At 33.4% G+C, this 13,405-nt stretch overlaps 1 protein-coding gene across 3 annotated transcripts; it reads right to left on the reverse strand.

The window, feature by feature from the left end:
* Window positions 1–900: 900 nt before the first annotated feature.
* LOC126975698 (protein ABHD11-like) lies at window positions 901–12,214 on the reverse strand. 3 transcript variants are annotated; one of them, XM_050823701.1, is made up of 4 exons: window positions 12,069–12,214; window positions 6,873–7,342; window positions 1,604–1,971; window positions 901–1,217 (listed from the first exon to the last, which is right to left on the reverse strand). In XM_050823701.1, exons 2-4 carry the CDS (start codon window positions 7,293–7,295, stop codon window positions 1,079–1,081), a joined length of 930 nt encoding a protein of 309 aa, XP_050679658.1. In that variant the 5' UTR covers window positions 7,296–7,342; window positions 12,069–12,214; the 3' UTR covers window positions 901–1,078. The 3 variants fall into 3 exon arrangements, with proteins under 3 accessions (XP_050679658.1, XP_050679657.1, XP_050679659.1); XM_050823700.1 differs by having other exon boundaries at window positions 6,873–7,345; XM_050823702.1 differs by lacking the exon at window positions 12,069–12,214 and having other exon boundaries at window positions 6,873–7,147; window positions 7,255–7,345.
* Between the last annotated feature and the right edge of the window lie 1,191 nt (window positions 12,215–13,405).

A 13,405-nucleotide genomic window follows, 5' to 3' on the forward strand; every position in this document is an offset into this window, starting at 1 on the left:
TGAATTTACACATCCTCTCCCGATCTGTTTAATCTTTACGTTAATGGGCTGATTGAGGACCTGAGGAGCACCAAGATCGGCTGCCATATAGGGAACGTATGCGTGAATAACCTAAGCTATGCGAATGACATGGTCCTCCTCAGCCCCTAGATCAAGGGTATGAGGAAGCTGCTTTTGGTCTGTGAGCACTATGGAAATGCGCACGGACTGAAATATAACGTTGCTAAAACTGAAATGATGGTGTTTAAGGCAAGACTGCCTCCGGAGAGAGTACCGAGTGTGTTTTTGTACGGTACGGTGGTTGGTGTAGTTAAGCAGTTCAGGTATCTAGGACATTTGTTGACGGAACGGTTGTATGACGATGATGACATTGAGCGCGAGCGGAGGTCCCTTGCAGTCAGAGGCAACATGCTCGCTCGACGATTTGCAAAATGCAGCAATGATGTAAAAACCACATTATTTAAGGCATACTGTTTAGGCATGTACACCTGCCAGCTGCGGATAACATTTCGCAGAAAGCTATGAGCAGAATAAGAATCCAGTACAATGATGCGTTCCGGGCTCTTATGCGGCTCCTCGGTGCTGCAACGCGTCGGGCATGTTCGCAGACGCTGGGGTACCCGACTTTTTCGCGATAATCCGGTCTCGCGTTGCCTCTCTCTGGCGGAGACTGCGACGTTCCGACAACAAAATACTCGTGGCTGTCTCTGACGACATCAGGAATCCAGTGTTTAAGTGCTGGATCTCTGTTTACATGGACAAGAACAAAAAATGACTGCACAAATATGTGCAATATGTATATAGTTTTAGTTACTCTAATTTTACTTTTAACTTGGCAACCCTTTACAGTGGCTAATTTTTTTTGTAACTATGGGTTTTATTATGTCTGAAATAAATACATTTTATTTTTTTATTTATTTTATTTAACATTAGGTCTTTGTATAAAAAGTTTGAATGGCGAATTATTTCAAAGGCTTCGAATACTGATGCGGGTAATGAGTCCGCCAGTGTATTGTTACCATTATATGAACGGATGGTGAATAATTATGAAAACAGTAGTAACAAACACTGATATCAATTATTTTTCATTCAGGAATTTGCACACCGTTTCTCTAAATCGCTCCGGCTGATCAGTTTGCACCCAGTGCTTTGCTCCCTCTATGAAGGTAAACTCAGCTTGTGGAAAGAAATCTTTGATCTCCGGCAAGTCTTCCTTTCTGAAAAAAATTAAGAAATAAATACAAAAAACTGCAAAAAAGCGTTTACCTAAAGTCTTCTTGTAATAAATATGTCATGTAATTTATACGTGGATCAACAACTGGCTTAACAAATATCACTATTGTATTCTATCCTATTTCATTAAAAATATAACAGTGTACTTTTTTTATGAGAAAAAGTGACCGGACGAGCGAGTCGTTCACTTGATCAACTATTCTAACTATAATATTCTAACAATTCGCATTAGGTTGTAGACCAAAGGCTTTCTTTCTTCTTTCGGCAGACCTTCTTTTGGCAGACCAAAAGCCGTCTCAAGGAATCACTGTAATGAAATGTCTTGTTGTGTCTTTTCTTTTTTCAGTTTATCTGTTGAACATGTACTTACAAAACGTGTTCCGATGAGGCTCCACATATGAACAAAGTGGGACCAAGATATTTACGTCCTTTTAAACTTGGAGGAAATTTCGCTATATTATTTATTAAATTATCTCTTAATGCCGGAATATTAGTCTTCCATGTATATTCTCCTGTGGCTGTCCTGACTAAGTTTGAAACTAAATAGATTCTCAATTTCTTATCCGTCGTGATGGCTTGTAACTTATGATCCGCTAGTTGTCTCGCTTCTGACATTGTCAAACTTGACTTTAAAGGAACAGTATCCATGCACTTCAGAACATTCATCGCAAATACTAAATCTAGACGAGCTTTTACAGGAGAAATATCAACCACAATTAAACTGGAGACCAGGTCGGGCTGAAATACAAAATTTTATAAATCAATAAACAACAGGTGACGCAATAGATAGAAACTCTCATGTGTTATGCAATAAATGTTCTTTGTGTAACACCATTTAATGTACATATTTAATGTTATTTTTCGGTTAACAGACCATAATATTTAAGTCACAATACCTAGGTAGATACATAATATATAACAAAATGAACAAATTTTTTTCGTACTTATATATGTATACGTATCTTTGGAACGAAGTTCCTTTTCGCACAGGCTGCGCGGATTACGGGCCGCGGAGAATATAATTGCAGTTTTAAATTGAGAATAGGGAAAGAGAGCGCGGGTTACGTCATATATTTATTTTAAAAATAGCGAACCATTAATTTCTTATTGTTTTCTTTCTATAATTATGCTGATATTAATATTAGGATATTTTGTAAAGTACAGTTTTTTTTTATGGAATAGGAGGACAACCGGGCGTACGGGTCACCTGTTCTTAAGTCATCAACGCCGCCCACAATCTCTTGCAACACCAGAGGAATCACAGGAGCGTTGCCGGTCTTTAAGGAAGGTGTACGCGCTTTTTTAACAGTTTCACTTCCATAGTGGTTTCATAAATCCACAAAATTGCTTTTTTAATTGTTCTCAGACGCTGTTAATTAATTTATTTGTATTTTTTAATCAATAATAGATACAATACGTTTAGGGATAATAAAATACTAAGACAGGATACGGTTCAACCGAGTGTTGATGACACTCACCGTCTCACGCGTATATTATTTATTTATATTACCTATTCTGTTAATTGCATCAATGTTTTAACTGTTATGGTGATCCCACGGTGCCGTTAAAACTGGTGACACCGCATACCCTGCTGTCTCCTGGGTACAATTTTTACAAGCAAATTTTAACTTGCTTCAATTATCCTAACAATTTTGTTAAGAAATGTTTACTAACGTCATCTAACATGAAACGATTTTATAATATTGTAATCAAATGTTTGTTACAGAATGTTTTATATTTGTAAACATTAATTTAAAACAGCAGTGTGGAATCACCATTACAATATGTAATAGTGTATATTATATTGTGTATATGTATGTTATAAAAATGTAGATGCGAATATTTCATTAAACGGAGAGGTATCTGCTATATTTCTTGGCATTACTCTTGATTCTAAATTGCAATAGGGCCCCCATATTGAAGGATTGGCGAATAGGCTTGCGAGTACTTAGGATATGCGGTTAAGAAAATTAGACAGTTAACTGACATAGATAAGGCGCGACTAGTATACTTTATTTATTTTCATAGTATCATGTCCTACGGTATATTGTTATGGGGCAGTGCGGCCGATAATAACACCATCTTTGTGCTGCAGAAGAGGGCTATTCGCGCTATTTATAACCTAGGTCCTAAAGATTCATTGAGGATTGATCAAAATTAAAAAAAATAAACATTTTGACTGTTGCTTCTCAATATATTCTTGATAACGTTCTTTATGTTCATAAGCATATTGAGTTTGCTAGAAACTGTGACATTCATAATAACATTATGGGACAAGCAAAAACTTGTTATGCCTACTACTCGGTTAAGTCGAGTTAGTAAGTCTGTTATTGGGCGATGTATATACTTTTACAATATGATCTCAGAAAATGTACAAAACAAATGTGTTACGAAATTAAAAAGAATTGTTAAAAAACGTTCGTGTGGTTGTTGTTGAGGTATATACTATAACTTAAATGATTTTTCTAATGACACCACAGACTGGGAATGAAGCGAAATTCTTCAGGCTCTTTAATTATTATAAATGTTTATAGTACTACATTACATTATAATCCATATTTTTATTAAAAAAAAAGCCGCTGAGTTTCTTGCGCCCGTTCTTCTCAGGTCTCAGGTAGTCTATTTTGAACGGGTGGTAGATTATGACGTTCAGAAAAGTGGTTTTGAATCCCATTTTGAATAAAAATATTTGAATTTGAATTAATAAGTAGATTCGAATGAATGAGAAATAAATCAAAGTTTTATCCCTTTTAGGTACAAGTAGGTAATATAGCTCGCGTGACGGAATGTGAGCTTTGGTTTTGTGAAAGTTTACATAGAGAAGAAGTGCAGAAACGTATAACATTGTATTAAATATTACAAATCAATAAATCAGATAACTATTCACATTAATAACAATAATATCCATTGAAGAATCATAATTACATTTTGAAAAATTATCCTTTACACAAACTATTTTCAGGCATTATCTATAAATAAATAACTACTCCACAGCTGAATATCAAAGTGATCGGACAGCCTGGGACTAGATTATGATTATTTTATAGTAATAAAAATGACGGTACAATATTGTATATTCTAAATAAAAAAGCGCAAAAAAAGAATGCTGGGAGAGTTTCATGCGCCGCTTCTTCTCTTTCAGAGCGCTTTTTGTTTCCGAAGCGGTAGTAGTGTTTGAACTGACATCAAAAAAATTGCTAAAGGTATCAATTTTTGGAAAATAAGTGATTTATATGACTTTTTCTAATGTCTGATAAATGGCAGACGAAAAAATTTAGTTCGTTTAACCAATGTAGTATTAAAAAAGGTTTGGTTCCTTTGGTCGTAGTCGCTCTCTCGATACGAAATGTACACACGCGGGTGTTGTTGACAGAATTGCTTACAATTTGATATAGGTACAACATTAAAATGCCGTCTTGTGTTATGGGAAGATGCACTAATTACGAAAGTAAAAAAAAATCATAGAATTACATACCACAGTTAAGAAATCATGAATTGATTGATTAACAAATAAATATCATTGCGTTTGACGATTTAATTTTTCTCTTCTAGTGACAAATAAAAAAGTCATCAAATCAAATCAAAATCATTTTAAATTAAGTAGATTAAGGAAATTAATCTTATAAATGTTAAAACTTTTTCTTTCTATACTTACCACCATTTCGGAAAAGGTTAAGCTTTAATAAGAAAAAGTGGCAGGAAACTCATTGCCACTTCATTTTTTATATTTATTACCACATTATCTAAGAAATAATTTCAATTATAAACATAAAGTGATGCGACAAAAATACTCAAACGTTAAAACTCAATGCCTTACACGAGAAAGAAAAAAAAATTGTGTAAATTTATAAGAAATATAACACAAGAGTTATTGAGTACAACACATGCATATTAATCCACACACACACACTGGAAATAAATAAAAGAATTATGCGATCATTTTATTAGCTATTATAAAAAAAATATATTTAATTTTAAACAATTTGTTATGTTTTTAAAGTGATAATCCTCACTTCTAGGATTAATACACAAATAAAATTTGAAAAACAACAACGTTTAGCTCAGTTGGTTAGAGCACCGGCACGGAACGCCGGAGGTTGTGGGTTTGAGTCCCGCATCGTTCATAAAATTATGTTGTTTTTAAAATTTTATTTGTATATTTAATTTTAATAAAAAAACTTCGTATAAAAAACGATTTCAAAAACTAGGTGCCTGCCCACTTGGATAGTTTGTTCTCGACGAAGCTATCCCACTCAAATTCACGCGTGGCGTGTGTAGGTACCTGCCTACCTATTACATTTGGCTTGGCACCGATTTCAAACCTATCAATAGGTAGCATATACAAACTATAGTATTTTATTAATATTAAAGTTACAAGATTTGCATATGAGGATTAATTTTCCTCTTATGCAAATCTTAATAAATAATCTCCTCATATTAAATCTTTAATAAGTTATTTTATACTTTTCAGTTTTTGAAGTCGGTTTTTTTAAACGAAGTTTTTTTTATTTTTTACTTTTTAGTGTCATTAATTAGGTAAATTGTAAGATTTCGTTGCTTTTTATTTTTATATATTAAATATTTTTTTTAAGTACCTATGGATAGGCCTACAAAAGGTTCCGCGTGCCTTAAACAATATAAATCCCCTATTTCACGTTCTTGTGAGATACTGAAATATCGTGAAGAAAATTTGATAGCTATGAATGACAGGTAGTCTAAAACCCACATATCGGCAAACGGGATAATAATAATAATAATATAATATAAAATCAATTTAAATGAGAACTCCTAAAAAAGCAGTACACAAACTATAATATCATCCACGTAAACAAAAATATTCATAAAATATAAACTACTGGGCCATACTATGTCAAATTGTATGGGACCAAATGGCAAACATTCCACATCAAATAAAAGAAGAATCACGGAAATCGGATCATAAATCCCAGCGTAATCGGTGTACATACATAAAAAAAATACCAATCGAATTGAAAACCTCCTCCTTTCCGAAGTCGGTTAAAAACATGAAGCAAATTTTCTGGTTACAGGATCATCCAGCCACCACAAGTAGGTCCCATTCACAAGCATGACGCATGGACCAGCCATGGACCATATTTTAGGGAAGAGAACGACCCGCCTCAAGACGCAGCTACAAGCAGTGGTGACCAAAACTGTCATGACTCACGAGAACTCAACCAAATAGCAAAAAAAGTTCATCAACTTTACAGCAATATGTATTTTATGATTCGAATGTATTTTAATGGTCTTTTTATGTAAGTATTACTTGATTAAACAATTCAACTAACAAAATATAAAACTATTAAAATAACAAGATAATAATATGTTTCCAATAGTATAGTATAGTCATGAAAATATAAGCATGATTCTTTTCGTTCGGTATTTGTCTGAAGATCGCGATAGCATTAATTTTCGTTAACAAAACCTTATTATAAATTATGTTGCAGCCATCCAGCTTATGGCATATAACGAACGGGCTAGTAATGCCATTGGCCGATATAACCAGACCGCTGCGACACATTATCTACTAGCCATCCAACTGACTGGCTGATTTAATCAGATGATAAATATTTAAGTTGTATTACGTCTAAAATTTGAAAGGAAAATAAAAACAAACTTACACAGAGAAGTGATAGAGCCATACAGGTATAACCACCCATGCTATGACCAATAATAGATACTTTTGGTATTTCCAATTTCCGAAATACTTTTATCGCATCGTTGACCATTTCGAAATAATGAAGAGAAGCTCTGCGTGGGCTGTTGCCGTGACTTCGAGCGTCCAGGTTTATAACTTTTCTTCCTGTTTCCTTTTGAATTTCCATAGCCACACCATCCCAAAGTGATCCTGATCCCAAAAAAGCATGAAAGGTGACCAAGGGTGGTTTAGACGGATCTACAAAATGGCTATCATGAATGTTGTATGCGAGATCGGCCGCGACGGTATCAACATTACAGGAACTAAATTCCACACATTTAGAGGATAGGAAACTTGTTACATACAATCTGTACCAATTCTGTGGCTTCAAACTTTTCAATAACATTTTTGTGATTTTTATCTCAATTGATCAGTCGTTTTCGAGTGTATGAGCTTCTGAAAAAAAAACCGAAGTGATTATTTGTACGGGTACTGGACGAATAATTTAGGTTGATGTTATTCGTACATGTATTCATTTCTTTTTAAACGACTTTACGACATAATATGTCGCAGGTATATTGTCAAAGCCGTGATATGATAATTTCATAAATATTATAATTATACGGTCGATTGTCAATCGACTTCATATCTAACAATTTAACGGCCTGGTTTTAGTGATATTATAATTTCACGGGTACAATACTATAGTGATATTGTAAGAATATTTTTTATAACATATAGGGACTTGATACGCCCTGCCCATTACAATGCAGTGCCGCTCCGGATTCTTGCAAATCCCAAAAATTATGAGCGGCATTACAATTATGCTCGTCACCTTGAGACATAAGATGTTAAGTCTCAGTTGCCCAGTAATTTAACTAGCTATGGCGCCCTTCAGACCGAAACACAATAATGCTTACATATTACTGCTTCACGGTAGAAAAAGGCGCCGTTGTGCTACCCATTATCTAGCCGGCATCCTGCGCAAAGGAACCTCCCACTGGTAAGATATTTTACCAGACAATGATATTTTGACAATTTACTGGTCGTAAGTTTATGAGTTCGCCGCTGATTGGTCTGTTTCTTGTATTTTCTTTATTTTTTAGTTATGCATTAGTGTAATCAACTAATTGTTATCTAATTAAATCAGCCCTTGTTCACTAGTGCGTCTTAGTGCGTCCCAAAAACAAATTTAGATAATAATAATTAGTTCGTACAGTACACGTATTAATGAGTTGTTTTACAGCGCAATTTTACAGTTAATTTCTTATGCCATTTATTCTGATATAATAATAATAATAATAAATTCTTTATTGCCATACAAATCATTACAAATATAAAATAAACAATTAGGATACGCGATGAAACAAAAGGCAAAAGGAAAAGGCTCAGCTTCACCTGACATGGAATCATGGATTTACGTTTCCATGCAGCGCTGTTTTTCAGCCATCCCCTCCTCCCTAAGGTGTTGAGCGGGAGTGGATGTATTGTGGCTCCCCGATTACCTACTTAAGCTATCTTTTTTTTTATAAAATGTAATATTAGAAAAAATATTCTGATTACCCTTGCAAGTATATGTAAGTGTGTGTGTGTGTGTAAATGTGTGTGTGTATGTATGTGTGTGTTTAGGTATGTGCATGAGTGTGAGAGTGTGTTTATGTCCGTACACAAAAAAAAATCTTTTAGAGAAAGATATTTCCAGTGGAAGTGGTTCAATTTCTCCGCAGCAAGTTGCTTTTTAGTAAAGCAAAACGGTATTTTTTTTAAAGGACTCGATACTTATTTGTTTCTTTAGAGGAGGAGGTAAGTCATTCCATATTTTTGCTGCAGAGAATCTGAAAGATCCCCTAAACCGAGCTGTTTTGTGCTTAGGGATTATAAGGCCGAGTTGTCTGTTAGCACGCAAGTTGTGCTGTACGTTGAAATCTTTAACCCAACGGAGCTTTTCAAATAAATATTCAGGCTTCTTGTTCCAAATAACCTTTTGAGTTAAACAAGCATAGTGAAGTTGTCTTCTTGCACTCATGTTCAGGATGCCTTTGCTATTCAAGTAGGGAGTTATATATGCTTTCCTGGGTATGTTGAAACAAAAGCGTACACATGAGTTTTGCACTCTCTGTATTGCCCTCTCTGCGCTAGCGGTCAACCTCGGCCCATAGACGGAGCTACAGTAATTGAACTGCGATAGTACCACAGTCTCGCACAGAAGTAAACGCAAATCTAGTAGTAGTTTCTAATGATATACATATACTATGTCAAATAACATAGTATGGTATAAAATAATTTTTTTAGGTATTAGGTATTCAAAAACAATTTATGAATACTACTAATGAATATTATTTAGATAATCTGAATTGAATTGAAACATTGAAGTTTTAACCTTGGTTTATTTTGGCTGATATGTGTAATGTGTATGAACACACTGTTCGTATCTCGGACTCTTGTTCATTTTCCAATCTATTTCTTATATTGTAATGATAAATATTTATGTAATTGATAGGCACTACCGATCTATTTAAATATAAGAACTGTGTTTTTTTTAAAGGAGGTGTAAGTGTACTGTATTGACCAAACTACAGCATTATTAGTGCATCATAGATAAAATTAAGATATTATTATGCTAATAATTATGGTGTAAAAAAATTAAGTACTGGCTAAGTTTCGCATATTATGTTTATTAACTAGTAGCACACTAGAGATACTCAGTTACTACTATCAAAATTATAAGGGCATCTATGATAAAACTGTGAAAATGAACTTGTACATTGTTAAAACTGATAAAGTAAACAGGGACTTACCTTTTCGAGCCTTGGTAAAGGTTAGATAATATTAACACGATATTATTAAACAGATGCTTACAGTACAGCTTATTTACAATTTTTTTATTTAACTCATAATAAATAATAATAATAATGTAGCCTATACACAAGTTAACACATATTATACTATATCTATACATCACTTATTACCACCTATCTACTTACTACCTATTATTTATTATCTATGGTATATATTTTATTATTCAAACTTAATCATATATATCCGAAACTACTTCATTATATTAATTACTACAACTTACACACACACATACAATAAAGTAGAATTACAATTATTAATTTGTAACAGGCCAAAAACCAAAGAGGTTTGTCCGGCATGTTAGAAAAATACTATTATCGCCTAGAATTAATACTAACTTATAAATACACAATTTAATATTATTAACGACAATAATTCATCATAAAAATTTAGTATTGTGCAGTGGAAATCCGCCACCGGCAACCGCTGAATATTGCGCATGCGCAGAACTAACATCGTTCAACGACCAAATCTAAGATTGACATTTTATTTACATATAATCCTGTTATCAATCATAGTCTAAGTAACATGGCATAGGGTATTTAATTTCAAAAGATACGAAGGAACTAAAAGTGATTAAAGTATTCGTTACTTCATTAATTAATAAATAGACGAGGAAATGAAAATGACACATAAATATTGAAAATATGGTTACAATTTTTTAATGGAATTTAATTTAAAACACAGTTGAAGTCACACATTTCAGACAGCATCCTCCATAGTGTGCTTTAGGTGCGCTCCTGGTATTTTGAACTAATTAATGTTTTACAACATTTTTACTTTTTACATAAAACACAAAACAATTAGCACCTCCAAACCAAAAAAAAAAACTAAAGGTGTTTAAAAAATAAAAAAAAAAACAATAGCATTATGTAAAAAAACCGTCAGTCTTACTTGCCACTTATTTGATTAAGTAATACTTACATTACAGGTATGTACACTTATTTTACAATACGTTAATTTTTTTTTATGGATTGGAATGGAAATTAATAAAAATATAAGTAGTACTAGTCTACAGAACTATCGCAAAATTAGTTATAAATTAAAAACTTTAAATTGAAAAAGTGAAATTGTCGAACAAAATAAATATTTAAATAAATGTACTAAAAGAAAACAGTACTGTACAGACAACATACATTGACCGCTGGATCAAACAAAAAAAAAAACAAAGGTGGCGACGAAATAAAAATTCCCTATGTTCATTCTTGCGAACACTTTTTTATTTCATTAAAACTGAACTGAACTTTAAAATCAATATTGTGCATCCTGTTTTATCTTCAAAAACAAACTCACGCGTATACGCAAACGTAAAAGAAAAATTTTTTTTTACAAAAACACAACTGGCTTCAAAAACACTATTCGAAAACAATAGATGCACTAAAAAGTTAAAATTAATTGCGTATTTTATACAATCTATTTAATTAATGTAATTCTAGTTTCGATTATTGTCATTTTTGGAATAGGTGTCCTTCCGCCGCGACTCGCCTTCGCCTCTCGCCTCCTCATAACTCAAGCACATCTCCCTATAACTATGTATTTAGTTCCAACCTATCTTGGATGACACCGACTATATATTTCCTCATCTATTTATATCTATTGTTGTCGAAGGCTTTTTTTAAGTCGGTTGTTTTTTTGTTACAATTTTTTTTATTTTATGATTTTTAGTGAATTTGAAGTACACTAACTAACAATTTGGCTATTTTTTTATGGAATAGGAGGAGAAACGAGCGTACGAGTCACCCGGTGTTAAGTGATCACCGCCGCGGCCGCCCACAATCTCTTGCAACACCAGAGGTATCACAGGAGCGTTGCCGGCCTTTAAGGAAGGAGTTTGCGCTTTTTTTGAAGGTACCCATGACGTATGGTCCCGGAAACACCGCATAAGGAAGCTCATTCAACAGCTTTGTAGTACGTGGAAGAAAGCTCCTTATTCCTAAATATGTGTAGATATACTAAATTTTTCAATACAGCAATGAACGTTAGCGCTTCGTAATTTGATTACAGACAATAAGAAATTCTGCCACAGATCGAACCCTTACTGTAAGTCGTTAAGAAGTGATATTGATCATCATATTCGACTACGACAATAATAACCTGGCCATAACTATATTATGGTAGATGACTTAAATATCCGGATACCATAAAAAAGATTCGGCCGAGTATCGTTAATTTTCTCCTAAGAATTGGAGAGTTCTGTTACTTTGTCATGGATTGCGTAATCAGAACCTAACCAAACTCTCATCAAACTATCTTTGAAGTATATCGTTTCCAATAAAAAAAGAATCATCATAATCAGAGGTAACAAACATAAAAAAAGACATACCGACGAATTGAGAACCTCGTCCTTTTTTGAAGTCGGTTAAAAATAAATGTCAAAATCAACGTATAAAGTCAAGCAGTTCTAAGTGTCCATTTCAACTTGATTCCTTCGAAAGGCAAACACATAATCTATTCGCCCAGAAGTCTCGTGATACACTGGTCATTGATGAATGTAGTGCTGAACATTCAAATAACGAAAAACATAAGTCTTTAATAGGGAATATCTCACAATTATAGTTTATCGATACTTTTTTTTACACATATTAAGCAACCATTACCAAATACCCACGGAAGGCTAGGATACAACAGCTATTTTTGTGTCATTCGAATGTTTTAAAAATTATTTTATAAATTATAAATTTAATTAACTTAACTTCTTAAAAAGTATTTTTTTTTAAGATTAAACTAACGCAACTACTGTTTTGTGCATTGTGAGTGACTACAAGATTTTTTTGATGTGGCAGAGTCATGCTGTCGTCCTATGACGCATTACGATCGGGCCAGGGCGCCTACTCCTATTTATTTATTTATTTATTTATACTTTAATAAAACGGCGTAAGCCAATTACAATATTAAAGTAAGAATTAATTACAAACTAGACATATTACACAAATAATAGTTAATAAATACAAAGTTTACTGTAAATAACTAACAATTAATTAACATCCAAATACCGTTCATCCATTCCTCTCACAAAAACGCAAGCACTCTGTTAAAATCGTCTGCCATCCATCCGCAAATAAATCACAAGCAGGGTTGGCTTCGAGAAGAGCGTTGAGAGCAGAGAGAGACCTCGGTATAGGTGAGTTGGTGCGAGCCACAGTACGATGTGTCGGACTTGAGAACATAATCGATATTCGATATATCGTGGCATTAGTCGTGTCGAATCCTACTCTTAGTTACATCATATTCAATCAAATTCAATGTCGAAACGATGATTGATGATGAATCTCAACGACACCTTCTAGGCTGTCATTGCTATAATCGATTCAAGTTGTATAGATATATTTGCCATACAATATATATACATATATTATAAATATTCTAATTCTAATATACAGGATGTCCCAAAATTATGGGACATGAAGGGAAAGTACCTTAAATATCGAAGATAGGCTATTTTACTGAAAGAAGACTTTATGTTATTTTTATTTTCTAAAAAATACTTGCCTCGTCTGGGAATCGAACCGACTGAAATGTAAAAAAATAACACCCCTACTTTTATGATGCCAACCGAAAGAATGGCCAAAAACTAATAACTCTTCTTAAGTAACGTAGCATTTAAAAAAAAATAACAACGTAAAATGAATGTTTTCCTACTTGGCTTGGTATGAATGGACC

The sequence above is a fragment of the Leptidea sinapis genome, chromosome 37, assembly GCF_905404315.1.
Source record: "Leptidea sinapis chromosome 37, ilLepSina1.1, whole genome shotgun sequence".
NCBI lineage: Eukaryota > Metazoa > Arthropoda > Insecta > Lepidoptera > Pieridae > Leptidea > Leptidea sinapis.

Bases quoted from the DNA above. Each gene is read 5' to 3' on its own strand.
- LOC126975698 (XM_050823701.1), bottom strand. From the start codon at position 7,295: ATGTTATTGAAAAGTTTGAAGCCACAGAATTGGTACAGATTGTATGTA. The intron at 1,972-6,872 runs GTAAGTTTGTTT...TTTGTATTTCAG, and splicing joins TGGCTCTATCACTTCTCTGT to CCCGACCTGGTCTCCAGTTT. The intron at 1,218-1,603 runs GTAAGTACATGT...AATTTTTTTCAG, and splicing joins GCCTCATCGGAACACGTTTT to AAAGGAAGACTTGCCGGAGA.